This window comes from Pituophis catenifer, unplaced genomic scaffold, assembly GCF_029215685.1.
Source record: "Pituophis catenifer annectens isolate HBS135680 unplaced genomic scaffold, rPitCat1.0.hap2 SCAF_6, whole genome shotgun sequence".
In the NCBI taxonomy this organism is placed as follows: domain Eukaryota; kingdom Metazoa; phylum Chordata; class Lepidosauria; order Squamata; family Colubridae; genus Pituophis; species Pituophis catenifer.
Genome location: NW_027256886.1, coordinates 74,046,776 through 74,066,798, shown reverse-complemented (window position 1 = coordinate 74,066,798; position 20,023 = coordinate 74,046,776). Strand labels below are relative to the sequence as shown.

Here is a 20,023-nt window from a genome sequence, read left to right as displayed (position 1 = left end):
TCCTGGAGTCAGGGGAAGGCCGGGACGAGGGCTCTGCGTCGGAGGCAGAGATGGGGCTAGGGCCATCTGGGAGTGAAGTGCGGACTCCGGAGCCTCCAGAGTCGGACAGCAGAGAGGCAGAGGAACAGGAGGAGCCTGTTCCTAGTGCACGCCTGAGAAGAGCTGCCAGAAGGCAAGAGCAGCTAAAGCAAAAAGGACAACTCGGGAGTAAGGCCAAGAGATGATAGGCCCCTCCCAGAAGGCTTAAAAGACCAGCAACGGCTCTTGGGCTCTTTGTCGGAAAACGACGTTGATTTGTTTCTTCTCTTGCTGCATTTATTTCTTGTCGGCGTCTTCTGCTTCTGAACTTTTGCCAAGAAAAGCCTTTGGCAGATTGCCTAATTAGACCAAGGTTGGTGATAAGGCTGAAGAATTGGGTTATGAAGAATTTGTTTCGAATTAGTTTGAAGTACACTGAGAATGAGTTAATTCTCAGCTGTTCTAATAAAATCTGTTTGTTTCGGAACTGATTACGTCTGATAATACCTACTTGGGCCTGGGTCACAACATGATCATCTTTCCGGTGTGTGCAGGCACGCCGGGCGGCTGCTCTTCTGGTTTCCGGCATACGTATGTGTGCGTGCATTCCTGTTTTGGCACTTGGTGCCGAAAAGGTTCGCCAACACTGGTATATATAATTAAACTAACTATAACTAAACCGTCAGGCACAAAGAAACCAGGAGACAGGGTAGAGTTCAAAAGCACTGCAGATTTATTCCATACAAACTATACCCAAGAATCTGATCTACTAACAGTCAAGGCAAATTGGCGCCAGATTAATAGTGAATGGACTTCAAGGGAGACTGGACTTAGGTCTCTTCGGGAGCGTATGGACTCCAGGCTGATGATGCGTTTGATCCTGCCCTCAGACTCAGCCTGGTCATTTGCTACATCAACTAGAGCCACTTTGGTTTAGTGGTTAAGGCACCAAGCTAAAAAACAGGAGGCTGTGAGTTCTAGTTTACCAAAGGCATGAAAGTCACCTGGGTGACTTTAAGTTAGTTCCTTTCTCTCAGCCCCACAGGGTTGCTGTGGGGAAAATAAGAGGAAGACGTGCATATTTGCCACCTTATTTATAAAAAACAATAACGGCGGGATGAAAATAATAAATAAATAAATGGTCAAAGCTAAAGAGTTCAATCTTTCTCTTTCACTTGTCTTTGTATTTTGGGGAAAACAGTGCATAACCCCCCCTAGGTCCCCATCCAGGGGTGGGTTCTAAATTTTTTTACTACTGGTTCTGTGGGCGTGGCTTATTTTGTGGGTGTGGCTTGGAGGTCATGTGACTAGGTGGGCGTGGCTAGCTGGTCAGTCATTTCTGGAAGGTCCTCGCACTTACGTCCAGTCCTCGCACTTACGACCCGACTCATTTGTTTGCTTTTAACACTGATCAGCTGTAGGACGGCCCTTTGAAGCCCCGCAGCAAGAGTTTAAACAGTTTTTTTCCCTCTAGTCATCAGCTGGGACTCAGGAGGCAGCAATAGATTGGGGGTGGGACCAAATAAAAGGTAAGAATAACGTGGATGCGGGGGTGGGGGGGGAGAACCGTTCGGTGACGTCATATCGCGATACCGGCTCGGCCGAACCGGACCGAACCGGGAGGAACCCACCACTGTCCTCATCAGATTAAAAGTTCTGCTGACAAAATCCACTTTTTTGTTATCGTCCATTTGAATTTTGCCGACACATAAATGGATATAGGAACAACAGTCTGAAAATAATATTAGGGAGCCATACCAGACTCCTTTTAGATTTTTTTTGTGTGTTTGTTGGAAATTCCATCAATATTTTAGATTCAAACTCTCTTGTGTTTCTTGCGCTGGAATACCATATGGAATATACAGCTGAGTTGAAACTTGACTTTTAAAAGTCCACTAAGATAAGATAAACCAGGATGCAATTTTATACTGACCTTCAAAATTGTTCGGCCATCAAATGATTCTCTTTCCTTGAACGGTTTGCCCGTGGCTCGGTTATTCGGTTCTTCACCTGCAAAATAAATGGGATTTCAACTCAAACTGAGTCAATTCCTGTCCCCCAATATATATATATATATCAGAGGTGGGTTTCAGCAGGTTCTAACCAGTTTTGGAGAACCGGTAGTGGAAATTTTGAGTAGTTCGGAGAACCAGTAGTAAAATTTCTGACTGGCCCCGCCCCCATCTATTCTCTGCCTCCCAAGTCCCAGCTAATCAGGAGGAAATGGGGATTTTGCAGTAACTTTCCCCTGGATTGGGAAGGGAATGAAGATTTTACAGTATCCTTCCCCTGGAGTGGGGTGGGAATGGAGATTTTACAGTATCCTTCCCCTGCCATGCCCACCAAGCCATGACATGCCACGACCACCAAGCCACGTCCACAAAACTGGTAGTAAAAATTTTTGAAACCCACAACTGATATATACAGTATATATATATATATATATATTAATGCAGGGAGATTATTCTGAATTGTTTTTATTCATTTACCGTAACAGCTCTTTACTTTTTCCAAAAGTACATTGTCAGAATGTTTAGAGTCATCAATATTGTCTCGAGGATTATTTAAGGCTGACAGCTTAGTGTAATAGACTCATCCATGGGAATCCAGGGTTTAAGATTCAGTGCTCTGTCAAAGCAAGCTTTGGTAGTAAAGCATTCCCTCATCTTGCTTCTCTGTCCAGCCTTCGAGAGCTGATCATTCTGCAGGCTACAAATTTAAAACCAGCGAGGAAAAAATGGGTATTTGGGCAATGCATCCTTGTTCTCAAGGTGCCTCTAATTCCTCAAAGCTGGGAACAAACAAAAGAAGATCAATGGCTCCTTAAACCAAGAGTTATTTTTACTTGGCCGGACTGTGGATATTCCTTGCAAGTGTACTGCTACTAATTTGATATTTACAATCGCAGGTTTTGTGAAACATACTGAGAAACTTCATACTTCTGCATACAGACGGAAGGTTGAACAACTAGCCTTGTGGTGCAACCAGAACAATCTTGAACTAAATACACTCAAAACTGTAGAAATGGTGATGGGTTTTAGGAGAAACCCTCTTATACTACCACCTCTTACAATACTAGACAACACAGTATCAACAGTAGAGACCTTCAAGTTTCTAGCTTCTATCCTACCTCAAGACTTAAAATCAAAAACATCATCAAAAAAGCACAACAAAGAATGTTCTTTCTGCGCCAACTCTGAAAGCTCAAACTGTCCAAGAAGCTGCTGATACAGTTCTACAGAGGAATTATTTAGTCTGTTATCTGCACCTCTATAACTGTCTGATTTTGCTCTGCAACCAAACAAGGCAGACACAGACTTCAACGGATAGTCAGAACTGCAGAAAAAAACAATTGCTACCAACCTGCCTTCCACTGAGGACCTGTATACTGCACAAGTCAAAAAGAGAGCTGTAAAAATATCTACAGACCCCTCACATCCTGGACATAAATTGTTTCAACTTCTACCCTTAAAACGACGCTATGGGGCACTGCACACCAGAACAACTAGACACAAGGACAGTTTTTTCCCGAATGCCATCACTCTGCTAAACAACTAATTCCCACAACACTGTCAAATTAACTACTAAGACTATATTACTATTCTTCTTCTCATCCTTACTAGTACCTATCTTTTCCAACTTATGGCTATATTCATGTTGCTTGTATCTTTACAACTTATATTGTTTTTATTTTTTCCTAGTATGATTTGATTGCTTATTAGTATCCTACAACTATCACTAAGTATTGTATCTTATGATTCTTGACGAATATATTTTATTTCTTCTTTATGTACACTGAGAGCATATGCACCAAAGACAAATTCCTTGTGTGTCCAATCACACTTGGCCAATAAAGAATTTTATTCTATTCTATTCTACTTCCATTTTCGAAAAGCATGTTTCTAGTTTCCTTGATAGGAGGAGCGTGTTCCACTGTGCAGCAAATGTTCATAAACGGGAACATTACACACAGTTTACTAGTTGGGGATTTAGTTCTTCCGCTCGCATTTTTGCTCCTTCGGCAAGTCTACTATTTCTACCACTAGCAGTCCTTGACTTGCAATCATTCATTTAGTTTCAGCGGAACTGCAATCATTTCAAAGTTTCAGCGGCGCTGAAAAAATGTTACCTATGACTGGCCCTCACACTTACAACTGTTGTTGCATCCCCATGGTCATGTGATAAAAATTCAGGCACTTGGCAACCATCATATAGTTGCAGTGGTTGCAATGGTCATGTGATCGCCATTTGTGATCTTCCCAACTGGCTCCTGACAAGTCAAGTCAATGGAGAAGCTGGATTTGCTTACCGACCACATGAATTGCTTAACTACAGTGATTCGCTTAGCAACCATGGCACAAAGCAGGGGTGAAATGCTCCCGGTTCGGACTGGATCGCCCGATCCGGTAGCAATGGCGGCGGGTGGTTCGGAGAACCGGTAGCAAAAATCCCTGCCCCCCCCATGCCCAGCTGAGCCGCACGATCATCAGAGGCTTTTTTTTTTTTTTACTTTTAAAAGCATTTTTTCTACAACTTCTTCCGCCGAAAAAATGCTTTTAAAAGAAAAAAAAAAAAGCCTCTGATGATCGAGCGGCTCAGCTGGGATCTCAGAGGCTTTTCAAAGCATTTTTTTCTGCAACCTCTTCCGGGGAAGAAGTGGTTAAAAGAATGCTTTGAAAAGCCTCTGACGATCAGGCAACACAGCTGAGATCGTCAAGCCTTTTCAAAGCATTTTTTAAACCACCTCTTCCCCGGAAGAGGTTGCAGAAAAAAATGCTTTAAAGTCTCTCTGACGATCCCAGCTGAATTGCCTGATCGTCAGAGCCTTTTCAAAGCATTTTTTAAAACGATCAGGCACAGATGTACACATGCACAGATCGCTGATGACAACATCTGGGGCGGTGTGCGGGGCCTCCTGCCAGTTTTACTACTGGTTCTTGCAAACCGGTCCGAACTGGGGGCAACCCCCCACTGCAGCAGACACACCGTGGGTCGGTCCTCTGATATTTCTAGGCCAGCCCTGTGGGTCTAATTTAAGCACCCTGTGGCCCAGATATGCCGCGGGCCTCGAGTTTGACACCCCTGCTGTACATAATTCTACTCTTGTCACTCTTTAAAAATCCGAACACGAGCATGAAAAATAAGATTTGATCAACAATCCTTAAGATAGGATTGTTGATGATTGTGCGAAAGCCAATCATGTACGCAAATTGTATAGGCAGGATAGGAAAAACTGTGGCAACATAAGAACCGTTTCAACAGGCGGCTCCTATATCTGCCAGCGTACTCCACAACATTATCCACAGGCATTTATAGGGCGGTGTAATTATGTACCGTACTGAATATTCACAGGCACATACACGCACACATACACACACATGTATTTTAAATTCAAGGTAGTTATATTTACAAGTAGGTATGGTAAGTAGATCATTTGTTGACCATGGCTTGATGGTTCTTTCATACAACTTCAGGAGATGTCCTTTTATAACCATGTGCATCAGTTTGCCTTAAGCCCTTCATTGGAATTAATGGTTGCTATTTTTAGCATACAAACAAGCAGCTATTCATATTCTGCTTACTAAAGAAGCTTTTAAAAACAGCTTTAAAAATTAAAAAGAAACTGCAGCTCGATAATACCAAGCACGTTTAAATGGAAAAAGCAGACTCGGTGTACTCAACGGTAATCCTCAATCCAAACGACAATGTTATCAAATCTACCTTTTAAAAGAGAGGAGACAACCTTGATTAAAAATCAATACAGAATTATCACTTCTAATGTAGGAACCAAACATCTGCTGGATATAAAAGATGCTTTGAATATTTTAATGAAGGATTTTTCCTTTCCTATTGCAGATGAGTGCAACCTGCATGAAGGGATCCAGCGGTGGGTTTTACATTATGCTACGACCAGAGGTGGGTTTCAGCAGGTTCTGACCAGTTCTGGAGAACCGGTAGCGGAAATTTTGAGTAGTTCGGAGAACCGGTAGTAAAAATTCTGGCTGGCCCCACCCCCATCTATTCTCTGCCTCCCAAGTCCCAGCTGATCTGGAGGAAATGGGGATTTTGCAGTAACCTTCCCCTGGAATGGGGAGGGAATGGAGATTTTACAGTATCCTTCCCCTGTCACACCCACCAAACCACACCCACAGAAGCGTTAGTAAAAAATTTTGAAACCCACCACTGGCTACTACTGGTTCGCAGCATGTGCGCGCACGCTCGCTTCGTGCCTGCTGGCCCCCCAGTTCCCGCATACACCTGCCTTCCACACGAGCTCAACCTTCCGCGCATGCGCCAGGCCGCAAAAATGTGCCTAAATAGGATGGCATAGAGCTGGGATGGGTAGACAGGCCCACCCACAATTTCTGTTACCGGTTCGGGTGAACCGGTCCGAACCAGCTGAATAGCATTTCTGAAGGGATCCCTTCTTAAGCGGGCAATGAATAACTTGTCTCCAGCCTCAAGGTCTTTGTCTCTGTCTCTCTCTCTCCCTCCCCCGCCCTCTCTAATAAGCAAGCAATAGCAAAGCTAAGAACCGTCATAGCAAACTCAGGGATCAAAGCCGCGGTTCACATTTCTCAAAAGTTCTTAATGGAGGCTCACCGTTAGGATCATTCCGAAAGACCGTGTTCATAACAGTGGCATGGAGCTTCACTCTATCCCATTCTTTTCTCATCAGCCCAGAGGTCGTAAAGTGATCCACCAGTCTATCTGCTATGAGCTGAAGCCTAGGGAAGAGAAAAGGAAGTTGAGAAAAAAAGGTAAGGTGAGTCCTTTTTCAATACTCGCACAGGTTAGTCCTCGAGTTACGACCACCATTGAGCCCAAAATTTCTTTCTGTTGTTAAGGGAAATATCTGTGAAGTGAGTTTTGGCCCATTTTGACCCTGTTGTTCCGCCAGGCTGGCCTATCAACATAATAATTTTAAATTGGGGTATTTTAAATTTCTGGGGTTTTAAATTGAGCCAAATCTATTTAATTATTTTAATTTTTAACTGCTGTTTTGTCTTGTGTCTTTAAATAGGCTGTACACCGCCCTGAGTCCTTCGGGAGAAGGGCGGTATAGAAATAAAATTATTATTATTATTATTATTATTATTATTATTATTATTATTATTATTATTATTATTATTATTATTATTATTATTTATTGGTTAATCTTTAGTGAGATTCACAGCCTTTGAGGCTGGTTAATAGCTCAGCAGCTCGAGTCCTAACCAAGGACCTAGGAACTGTTAAGGTATCGTTGGAGGATGTAAGCTGTTCCGAGTAAGGTGGTTTTTTGTAGAGTCAAAATGTTCAAGTCCGGCAAATTTAGAATTTCTAAATAGCGGGGTAGCCCTTTTATTATTATTATTATTATTATTATTATTATTATTATTATTATTATTATTATTATTATTATTATTTTACGACATTCCTTGCCACAGTTGTTAAGTGAACCATTGCCATTGATAAGTGAGTAGCCTGGTTGTTAAGGGAACCTGGCTTCCCCATTGACTTTGCATGCCAGGAGGTCGCAAAAGGGGATCACGTGACCTTGGGACACAGCGAATAGTAGTAGTAGTAACGGTGAAAAACGGTTGTAAGCAGTGGTGGGATTCGGCCAATTTGCACCACTTTGGGAGAACCGGTTGTTAACCTTCTGAGCAGTTTGGTGAACTGGTTGTTGGAAGAAATCATTAGGGCAGAGAACCGGTTGTTAAATTATTTGAATCCCACCACTGATCTTAAGTCACATTTTTCACTGCTGTTTTAACTGTGAATGGTCACTGAATAAACTTGTAAGTCGAGGACTATGTGTATTTATGGAACAGATACCTGAAGGTTCATACTCTGGAGAAGAATTAAAACAATTGTTACCAAGCAGTTATTCTCAAAACACAAGTACAGTACAGGTAGTCCTTGACTTGTAACAATTCGTTTAGTGACCGTTCAAAGTTACAACAGCACTGGAAAAAACGTGACTTATGACAGTTTTTCACATTTTCAACCATTGCAGCATCCCCCTTGGTCGCATGATCAAAATTCAGATGCTTGGCAACTGACTCATATTTATGACGGATGCAGTGTCCCGGGATCGCGGGATCTCCTTTTGCGACCTTCTGACAAGCAAAGTCAATGGGGAAGCCAGATCCACTTAACAACTGTGGCAAGAAAGGATGCAAAAATGGGGCAAAACTCCCTTAACAAATGTTCTCACTTAGCAACAGAAATTTTGGGCTCCATTGTGGTCGTACGCCGAGGACTGCCTGTACGTTGTTGGTGTCCTGTTACTTCTTCAAGGGGGAAGATTAACACTGGGGGAAAAACTAGAATAAATCCAAAGTACCAGAAACACATTTCAATCACCGGGGCTTAGAATACGAGCAACCTAGATAGCACATCCTTCACTGAAACAGAACAAAATTGCATTCTGTGAAGAAGGAGGAAGGGGTGGGAGTGGGGAACCCCTTTGATAGGCCAATAAAAATAGTTTGACATACAATTTTTACTATGTGGAAAGCAAGAACTTGATAAAAACGCCTGTCTGACATAAGAAAAAGGCCTCTGAATAATGAGTTCTTTTTTTAATCTACAGGGATGTTTCAGATTACTCATCCCTAACAAGACAAGGTTGATGGCATACGGCATTGGGTGCTGCTGATGCTTTACTTATCCTCGAGAACTTGGTAGCTTCTCCTACTATGATCTTATCGTGCTGGTGTTACCAAAATGATGCAGAACAAATAAATTTATTTAGATTGCATTAATTCCATACTTGATTCGGTTTTATGATGATGATGTTGTTGTTGTTAGTTGCAAAGTTGTGTCCGACCCATTGCGACTTCATGGACAATGTTCCTCCAGGCCTTCCTGTCCTCTACCATCTTCTGGAGTCCATTTAAGCTCACGCCGATTGCTTCAGTGACTCCATCCAGCTACCTCGTTCTCTGTCGTCCTCTTCTTCTTTTGCCCTCAATCTTTCCCAGCATTAGGCTCTTCTCCAGTGAGTCCTTCCTTCTCATTAGGTGGCCAAAGTATTTGAGCTTCATCTTTTTTTTTGACTCAAGTTTTATTAGCTTCTGGTTTTTTTCCCTGACACACACCCACATATTTTATGAAACAGAGTATTGACCATATCATATCATATCATATCATATACAACCTGTCATATCCAAATATATTTTACTTAGTTACAATTTCTGCCAAAGTATTCTTTTTCCATATTTTTAAATCAAATCTTAATATTTCTATTCTTGTTTATATAAACAGTATCTTCTTTCGCCCTCAAGTTCTATTTTCTCCATTTTTAATCATATATATTCTCTTTCAATTTTTAATAATTCATTCTTTATCCTAGTATATTTAAACATGTTCGGTGATGCCTTTCTTCCATTTCATCTTTTTTGTATTTGAGTTTCATCTTCAGGACCTGGCCTTCTAAAGAGCAGTCAGGGTTGATCTCTTCTAGGACTGACTGGTTTGATCGCCTTGCAGTCCAAGGAACTCGTAGGAGTCTTCTCCAGCGCCATAGTTCAAAGGCTTCAATTCTTTGGAGTTCAGCCTTTCTTATGGTCCAATTTTCACAGCCATACATTGCAACTTTATGATGTAGTCTTACTTTAAAAGGAGTCTCTGAAGGTTTTACTTCACTACTCGTTGTAGGGGACAGTGCTCATCTCTGTTTCAAGGCCATTGTGTCAGCACTGACCAAAGACATTTCTGCAGTCATGTGGCCAGCACGACATCACGGAGTCGTGCAGTAGTTCAGCAGTTAAGACACTGGGCTTGTCGACTGAAAAGTTGGCAGTCCAGGTTCAAGACCTGAGCACCATGCGACGGGGTGAGCGCCCATCCTTGCCCCAGCTCCTGCCAATCTAACAGTTTGAAAGCATGCAAATGTGAGTAGACAAATAGGTACCACTTCAGTGGGAAGGTAGCCGCTTGCTTCAAAAACCCACATGGAAATCCATTTCATGGCACTTTCCATAGCAATGTTTCCCACATCTTCCCATTCTTTTTCTATTTTTTTTAAATTGGAAAATTTAACATCTTTTTAGGGAGAAAAAGGTGGCATAGTTACATTACAATATGAAGATGCCGCTATTGTCAAGTAGAATAGAGTAAATTAACCCTAATTCCTAGTCTGTTTAGAAACAACAGCCCTTTTTATTTTCTAAAACCCAGTAGCTGCTGCTCTTAAAAGTTTTTGTTATTGCCTTGGATAGTGGTTTACTAAAAAAAGAAGTTTAAAGATGTTATCTCAGATTACCTGATTAAAAAGGATTCTATTAACGCAAAACAAGATTGAAATATACGGATAAGGAAAAATTGGCTTGCTCTGTAGACGCTTGTTAAATTATTGTTATAAATAATTCAAGTAGCATAAAGAGTTTTCACCCTAGGCAGAACTCTACTAATCCCTATTTGAGGTAAAACATTTATTACTACTCTCCTTAATGCTCTGTGGAAATTTCTACCCAATATCTATACCAAACTGGAATGATTTCTTTTTAACCCAGTCTTCTCCACAGTTTACTATATTTTCTATAGCACCCGAGGGCAGGACAAAAAGCAATGGATGGAAACTAATCAAGGAGAGAAGCAACCTAGAACTAAGGAAAAATTTCCTGACAGTTAGAACAATTAATTAGCGGAACAAGTTGCTTCCAGAAGTTGTGGGTGCTCCAACACTGGAAGTTTTTAAGAAGAGATTGGACAGCCATTTGTCTGAAATGGTATAGGGTCGTAATGGCAAACCTATGGCACATGTGCCGGAAATGGCACACAGAGCCATCTCTCTGGGAATGCGAGGCGTCGCCGATTGCTCTTCCGGGTTCTGGCGGCCAGCTGGTCTTTATGCGCGTAGGAGCTGGAAGAGCAGCTGCCAGGTACGCATGCGCACGCTGGGAAGATGATCTTCTGGTTTCCGGCACATGCATGCACACTGGCCAGCTGGTCTTTGCATGTACATGCGTGCCAGAAACCAGAAGACCAGGTGGCCAGTGCACAGGCGCGCGCTGAAACCCGGAAGATCATTTTCCTGGCACGCGCATGCACACTGGGCGGCTGCTTTTCCGGTTTCTGGCAGACGCACGTGCGTGCACTTGCCCCCATTTTGGCACTCAGTGCTGAAAAGTTTCGCCAACAGTGGTATAGGGTTAGGGCTAGGGTTAGGCTAGGTTGAAGACCTCCAAGGTCCCTTCCAACTCTGTTATTCTGTTAAGTCTGGAATTTGTTTGTTTGTCTATTTATACAAATTCTTGTAGGTGCTTCTTCACAAAAAAAAAATTGATGTGTGTTCAAAAAGGTTTAGTTGGTTTATTGACTAAGATACTAGAAATTCTCCTGCGCTGTTTCCTCAAAACTCTGCTCCGGCTACCTACGTAGACTTCACTTATCTTCAGACAAACTTCCTATGGTCCCCTGATTCCAATGGTGGAAATATCCACAGTGTTTTTCCTACTAGTCTTCCCAAAACTGGGCTGTAAGAAACAAAGAAAGGCTTCCCAGCTGGACTGATTAAAAGTTGTCAGAAAGTTCAAGCCAGGATCATTGGCAACCTATCACACGTATGATTTATTGGGGAATCCTTGGAGGGAAAGATGTGCCAGTAAGGTTTTAAATTATCCTTGCTGGTCCTAATGTGCTTTGATCACTTTAATTTCCTGAGACATGTTTCCGTTAGAGGAAGACAACAGACATTTGTTCCTCTGAATATATATGGTAGAATGAGTAGAAACTCCATGCTTAATATATCCTGCCTTTAGCACAATCTCTCTCATGACGATTGACTTCTGCTCTCAACATTATAACACCTGTCTCCTGACTTGGCCTTTGACACAATTTGGAGCACAAAGACTCCTCACTGTGTAACAAATATTACCTCCATAAATGATAAACAAAACTGAGAGTGCCACAAGCTATGCATTATTTTTTGAAATGTCTGTGTTAGGAGCAGTCCACAATGAAGCACCATTAACATAGAGCGCTTCCGTTGAACAAGCTTACTTTCTGAGTACTGGCAAAAATAAGTCCCAGCCAACACTAGTGAGTAATGCTTGGATAGGTGTAGAGTAGAGAGTAACAGAGATGACTTTGACAGAAATGTGCAAGAAATGTTACCTAGGCAGAGTCTGAAACATTATTAATTTTAGGGAAGAGATCAAGCAGATGTTTGGGGAGATTCTCAGTCATCCAGGTCACAGTTCTACACCTCTATAACTGTCTGGTTTGGTTCTGCAACCCAACAAGACAGACACCGACTTCAGAGCATAATTAGAACTGCAGAAAAAACAATTGCTGCCAACCTGCCTTCCATTGAGGACCTGTATATTGCACGAGTCAAAAAGAGGGCTGTGAAAATATTTACAGACCCCTTGCATCCTGGACATAAATTATTTCAACTCCTACCCTCAAAACGATGCTATAGAGCACTGCACACCAAGACATCTAGACACAAGAACATTTTTTTCCCGAACGCCATCACTCTGCTAAACAAATAATTCCCTCAACACTGTCAGACTATTCACATAAGGCTGCATTACTAGTACTATCAGTCTCCTCATCGTTCCTATCACCCATCTGCTCCCACTTATGACTGCATGACTGTAACTTTGTTGCCTGTATCCTTACGATTTATATTGATATTGATTGTTTTCTGATTGCTTATTTGTACCCTATGATAATCATTGTGTTCTACCTTATGATTCTTGACGACTGTATCTTGTCTTATTATCTTCACTGAGAGCATATGCACCAAAGACAAATTCCTTGTGTGTCCAATCACACTTGGCCAATAAAGAATTCTATTCTATTCTATTTTCTATTCTATTCTATTCTATTCTATTCTATTCTATTCTATTCTATTCTATTCTATTCTATTCTATTCTATTCTATTCTATTCTATTCTATCCTATCCTATCCTATCCTATCCTATTCTATCCCTAACCAATAAAACAAAAGACACTCACTCTCTCTCACACACACATATCTATGCCATCTTATATATTATCTGTGCGGAATCCATTAGGAAGGTAATTTGCTGGATAGTTCACACTTTTCCAGTTATAGATTTCTCTCCTGACCCTTTTGGTCTCGCTCAGACATGTTCTTCCCCTCTAGTCACCATTTGCTTGATATTTTTGATGAGCTAATGTAATAGCCCAATGGCATTGAGTTGACCCTGTGAGGCTATTGATGGTTAATTTCTAGCTGTTCAATTTCAATCTCTTGTTTTTTGCAGATACATTGTCGAAATTAGACCTGCCTAATGAAAAGTGGGATGATACCTCAGCAATTAATAAAAAAATATCTCAAATAAAGCCATACTTTATTACACCATAAAATCAAGGAAATAAAGCAAATTAAATTATAATGAGAGGCCTGCTGGATCGGAATCATTGTATCGTAACTTTCCTCATTGTCTTTCCCCCCTTCTTTAATAAAGATCAGAGAAGTTTTCCAGTAATATCGGTGATGGCGGGAAATGGTACCCTTCTGTTTTGTGGAACTGGGTATTTAGGAGAAACAAAAAATCAAAAGTACATCTCACAAAATAAAATGGGTGAGTTTTAATTACGAGGTATGAAAAAAAGAAGTGATTTTTGCAATAATGCATAGCATTTACCCCTATGGTTTCAGAAATAAACCATGAGGAACAATCCACTGAGTATGCCTCAACATTTAATAAACTAATGCATATAGTTGGAGAGTCCAGGGTTTACTTACTCCCTATTGAAAGAGAGCTAATGCGAAGGACGTCAGTTTTTTAAAAATGTAAATTCCAACCCTGATTAGAATTTATCTTTTATGAACATCACACAAGTAGCCCAAAGGCAGAAAACTGAAGCATAGTAAAATATGGTAATTCTCATCTTAACAAAAGTTTAATTTAAAATGATGTACTAAAATCTGATTACATTGTTTACTCTGATTTTTTTTCCTTGGGCAAAATTACAGATACATTTGAAAGGAAAAGGAAAAGGAAGAAAAACATTTAATGTACATTTGGAAAAGAATACTTAAGACTTTCCAGATAATACTTAAAAGACTTTGCATTTGTAAAGAAATTAAAAAAACATGCAACATAATTTTGCAAAAGAAAGAATGTTATGAAGTTGGTAGCTGAGTAATTAAATAGTATCTGGTACAGGCAGTGGTTACACTTACACTTCATAGCTAAACAGCATTTTGATTAGGTATAAATGCCATGATATGTTGGTTACATCTACTTGGCCTCTTCTTTCAGACAGAATGGCTAAACCAATCATAGAAGCTTCTTGCTCTATTTATCACAGGAGTCAGCAACCCGCAGCTCTGGAGCCACATGTGGCTCTTTCATCCCTCTGCTGAGGCTCCCTGTCGCCCGTCAGCTCCACAATTGATAGGGCTTTTGGTTAGGACAGGTAGAGGAAAAAGGACCCCGCGCTAGGGGGAGACTCTATGGTGGGGTGAACTGGACTTCCGATGGGCTCCAGAATTGAATGGGGGGCTTCCAGTTAGGACCTTTGTGGCTCTTTGAGTGTTTAAGGTTGCCGATCCCTGCTTTATCATGATATGCAAACCAGGAATCTAGTTTATTAGCCATTAATGTCAAAGTCAGAAGTCACTGTTTATCATTAGTTTCCACTCTGATTTCTGTCTCCTTTGGAGAGAGAAATTAGAAATCCCTTTTCGCACGTTATAGAAACTTCCCTCCATTATTTGTTGAGCAGAACAAGCCAAATAAGAGAGAGGAAGAAGCGCACACCAGAACATTTAGGCTCATGGAATAACCAGAACATTTATGCTCATGGAATAACTGGACTATATGCAAACATGACCAAACAGAGATATTTTTTTTTTTCCAGTTAGGCCCCAAAATTAAATCTTATGAGGATGGAAATCTTTTATCGTTTTTAAAGTACTAAGTTCCTGGTTTTTAAACCATTCAGAATAAACAGCAATTAGAACAGAACAGAATAACAGACTTAGAAATGTCCTTGGAGGTCTTCTAGTCCAATTTCCTGCTCAGGCAGGAAACCCAATACCATTTTCAGACAAATGGTTGTCCAATCGCTTCTTAAAAACTTCCAGTGTTGGAGCATCCACAACTTCTGGAGGCAAGCGGTTCCACTGATTAATTGTTCTGATTAATTGCGCAAGTGGAAGGTGTCTTTCTCTTTTCAGTAATATGTATGACCCATTATGAATCTAAGGGTAAAGAGTTAGCATCGACTTCTTTTTAGATAGAGAACAACAGAAGTTTCATCTCTTGGACGGTTTCCTGACAGATACGATCAAACTCAGAAGTTGAGAGGATTTTGGAGTATCGTTACATCAATGACGATAGAGAAAACAAGGGAAAAGTTTACCTTCTGGAGCCATCTTTCATGCGGACTTTTGCATACAGAACATCAATCATGGCTGGGTCATCGTTCATGTACTCTATACCTCTTATTTCCACAGTTAGCGGTTTGCGTTCAGTAATTGAGCTATTTAGAAACAAGAAATAAAGAGGTGTGTGTGAACATACCAAAAGGTTCATTGTGAACTTTAGCTAGCAACTACGTATTTTGTTACTTCAACTGCGTTAGACATAAGAAGCATCACTGGCCCGATTGTATGTAACCTGCTGCTGCTGTTCAATCTCTATATATAAAAACAAAAACCACTCATGCCATAATCACGAAATCTCCAGAACCATAAAGCCTACAAACTTGAAATTTGCCACATATGTTCCTTTTGGCTTCTAGGTGCTCACTAAGAAAGGATTTTTCGAAATGACCATTAGATCATTAGCATTTCATATACAGTATTATATTAACCCGCTCTGACGTTAAAGAGCTAGACATTCTACTCCCCCTCCCCACCTGAAAAGAACTCTGTCCCAACTGCCAGTTGCCTTACATTAACACACTCTGATGCTACCCCTTCACTAAACTGGGTGTGGGTGTGGCCAGCGCATGACACATCCGGCCTGCAAGCTGGGACATTCTACTCCTCCTCCCCCTCTGTTCCAACTGTCAGTTGCCTTATATAAACACACTGTGATGTTATGGAATTACACATTCTACATTAAGTTTCAGGCTTTAAGTGTCAATTTATCATGCCCGATCACAAAGTTTCGTAGCGAAGCACGGGTGTCCAGCTAGTTTAATATATTTGAGTGCTGTTAGTTCCCCAGATGCATATACCGTATAAAGTTTATTTTGCATGAACTGCACTGTTGGTGGATATTTTAGAGATAACATACAGAATGAATGTTCCCCATTCTCGGTTCCTAAATTTGTCTTTGCTATTGTTGAGTTACTGCCTGTAGTGATGGATATTTCTTGTGAAGTCACTTTTTTGTCCTTCCGTGCCAGCAGATACTCAAATAGCTCTAATTTATGTGTAATACTAGTGATAACAAATAGTAATAACAGTCTCTTAGAATTACTATGGTATGATCCTTCGACATGTATTCAAGGGCTGCTGTAGTCATATTCATGAAGAGCATCACATTAAATTTATTTTTTTGGCACAGTGACCTTTGGCATGCCACTCAAATGCCACTGCAATCTTTTACCTGGGCTATATCTGTAGCTTTTAGAGTTGTTCGTTCAGCATTTACATGCTGAAAAATGGAATTCTGCTGTTAGGTTATAAACCTCCCAGACAGCTACTGCATCGCTTTTAGACACTGCACAGCATTAATATTAAGAAATGTTAAATAATACAAGGAATTATACTATCTTTCATATAAAATGAAAGGCCAACATTTTGTAATGTTAGAAGTTGAGGTTTTTAATCCATCGTAGTTCTACAGATAGTGAAATTCACACAGCTAGGCCCTTACAATTTATTTTCCATTAGCAGATAATGGCAATAATGATTTTTCAGTACTGCAGACATAATTGTTCTTGTGGCTGTTGTTGCTTTGCATTATAACTATATCATCTCCTCACTTGTTAATACTGTGTCTCCCCGAAAATAAGACCCTGTCTTATATTTTTTTGAACCCTGAAATAAGCGCTTGGCCTTATTGCCATGCGCTCAAAAGCTCGATTGGGCTTATTATCAGGGGATGTCTTATTTTGGGGGAAACAGGGTAGCTAGGAGTTCAAATAACAGGAGAGGTATCCTGCCTTGGCAGAGTGGAGTCAAAGGGGCACGGACCAGAGCAGCGGCCCAGGATGGCAGGGGAGAGAGGAACCAGTCCGCGCAAGCGACGGGCAGGTGCGCATGTGTGTGCATGCTGGTCCGCAACTGATATGAGTGGAGCTGCGCGTGCATGCACCAGCCCACCGCTTGCACTTGCACCCCCGGACTAAAGGAGAGCTGGATCCCTGATTTTTTTCAAAAACACATAATTAAGAGAATTGGTGTAACCAAAGCGATTGCAGCTGACAAACTTTGCGGTGTAATATTTGTGTTTTATTTATTTCCACTCTTTTGGTATAGGAGTGTGAAAAGCATGTGATACACCTGAGTTGAGAAAAGGGTAAAGTTGTTATTTCACTAGTGATAAAGATGGTAACTGTTTGGGAGAACTGAATATTATAAGAATAGAGTAGGGGTGTCGATTTCATTGAGGCCTGCATCAGGGTTGAGTTTGACCTCGGAGGGGGGGGGGTAGTAGGTGTGGCCAGGGTGGGCGTGGCCAGGGTGTGCATGGCCAGCTCATCCTGCAACTCCTGCAACGGAGTTTCTGTTTTCACTGGCAGAGGGCTGCAAGAGGCATCGTAGCTGAAAACAGAGCCTGGGAGGACCACGTGCAGCCCTCGCAAGCTCCATTTTCGCTGGTAGAGGCACCACAGGCCAGTCCACCACTGTTTCCAGGGTGGCCCCATGGACCAGATCTAAGCATCCCGCGGGACAGATCCGTCCCACGGGCCTTGAGTTTGACACCCCTGGAATAAAGAATATATGGTTGGAAGTGTTATTCTCTCTGATTTCAGACAGGGGGAAAGATTTGTAGCAATCTACCAAAATGCCATCCTACTTACTAAAAAATCTACCAGAGAGTCAAACTGAGGATTTTTTACGCGGTGTTGAGTGAACAGCTTATTTTAGCAAGCTGGTTTCTAAAATAGTCCTGGAGAACTTCATAAAAGTGATCATCAATTCATATTAAGACTATGCCACAAGGCACATCTCCGCATGTCATGGCTACCACAATAACCCTGAGACCATTTCAAAGGATTATATTCAGGGGTGAAATGCTCCCGGTTCGGACCGGATCACCCAATCCGGTAGCGATGGCGGTGGATGGTTCGGAGAACCGGTAGCAAAAATTCCCTGTGCCCCCCCCCATGCCCAGCTGAGCCGCGCGATCATCAGAGGCTTTTTTTTTTTTACTTTTAAAAGCACTTTTTCTACAACCTCTTTGGCCGAAAAAAATGCTTTTAAAAGTAAAAATAAAAAAGCCTCTGATGATTGCGCAGCTCAGCTGGGATCGTCAGAGGCTTCTAAAAGCATTTTTTTCTGCAACCTCTTCGGCCGAAAGGGTTGTAGAAAAAAATACTTTTAAAAGCCTCTGACGATCCCAGCTGAGTTGCCTGATCTTCAGAGGCTTTTCAAAGCAAAACCTCTGAAGATCAGGCAATGCAGCTGGGATCGTCAGAGGCTTTTAAAAGCATTTTTTGTACAACCTCTTTGAGGTTGTAGAAAAAATGCTTTTAAAAGTAAAATGAAAAAGTTGGCCATGCCCACCCAGTCACATTAACCCCCCTAAGCCACGCCCACAGAACTGGTAGTAACAAATTTTACATTTCACCACTGATTATATTTATATCCTTAATTTAATCTTTGGGGAGATGAAGAGCACAAACAGATAACTGGGGGTAGATGGGTGAGCATTAAAGTTATTCCAGTGTCAAAGTCATAGCCTAATCTGGTGAAACTTGGTCTCAGTATCGATCTTCTCCACTAAGATTAGCCTGTCTCTGGGGATTATGAAATCTAATAGGCTCTTGAATAATCCATGGGAATTTATAGGAGCAAGGTCAGGAAATTCTTCAATGGGTCTTCACGTCTACTGGCCTACACATTTGCTAAGGCCATCAAGCAGGTCTAGTTGCGTGTGGTTCAGCTTGCTTATTAACATCTCATGGTTACTCACAAAATAACCCTCCTTTTTTATGGCTGCATCTATGCTCTAGTAATGCTCTTCCCTAAGGATGCACTTAGATAAAATATGCATTTCTTCACCTAGCTAGCCTTCCTTATCAGAATGTTCTTTTCATTCTATTTTTTTAAATCTCTCTCTCACACACACAAACACACAATTTTAATTCACTGCCATTTATTTGTAATTTTTTAATCTCCTCATTTGCATGCTAAGGTTGAAGTTTTTACACCACAAATGTGGTATAAAAATCTAATGAATGCATGTTAAATTAAGGTATCCTCTGCTGATTTCAATTAAGCTAGTAACAAATAAACAAGGCTCCTGTGATACCAAAGCAGGTCATAAGTCTTAATATTTTGGCTGGCCTTAATATACGCACCAAATTTGTTATTGCTACCAACGCTGTCACTATGGATTGTATCTCTGACATTGCTCTGAATCTAGGAAGCTGTGAGTGGCTTCTGTTTAATTATATGTGTATAATTATTTAGAGTGCCTCTTGTTTAATTCGAGACGGAAAGAATGCAAGTACAATTTATCAAACACGGACGCATCAAGGAGTAGACTAATAACTCAGAATTATCAATAAGGGTAGAAACCAGCATACTAAGCTCATAAATATAAAATTAGGCTTAGCTGTTATAGGACCCATTTGATGGCTTCAGTGAACGGAGCCCTTGGTACCACATTCAGCAGGGATGGGAAGTTATGGCCCCTTTATGACCTGTGGATTTCAACTCCCAGAATTCCTGAGCCAGCATGGAAGTATCCTGACATTCAGGATAGAATGCTACAGACCTGAGAGGCTTTATGTTATTAACTGTCCTCCCTCGAGACCTCACTGGCTGACTTGCCATGACACACTGCATTAAGCTACTCCTTGTTTTAATCATGGTTTACTGAATAAGCAACCACTGGAAAAATTGA

General features: G+C 41.2%; 1 protein-coding gene across 2 annotated transcripts in view; it reads right to left on the bottom strand.

Moving 5' to 3' along the window:
• Positions 1 to 20,023, bottom strand: part of ASCC1 (activating signal cointegrator 1 complex subunit 1) — a 129,104-nt gene that overhangs the window by 50,014 nt on the left and 59,067 nt on the right. For both annotated transcript variants that reach the window (XM_070945284.1, XM_070945283.1), the window contains exons 7-9: positions 15,357 to 15,476; positions 6,622 to 6,746; positions 1,952 to 2,028 (exon numbers count right to left, since the gene is read on the bottom strand). In XM_070945284.1, the coding sequence (XP_070801385.1) occupies positions 1,952 to 2,028; positions 6,622 to 6,746; positions 15,357 to 15,476 (322 nt within the window). The remainder of the gene's footprint in view (positions 1 to 1,951; positions 2,029 to 6,621; positions 6,747 to 15,356; positions 15,477 to 20,023) is intronic.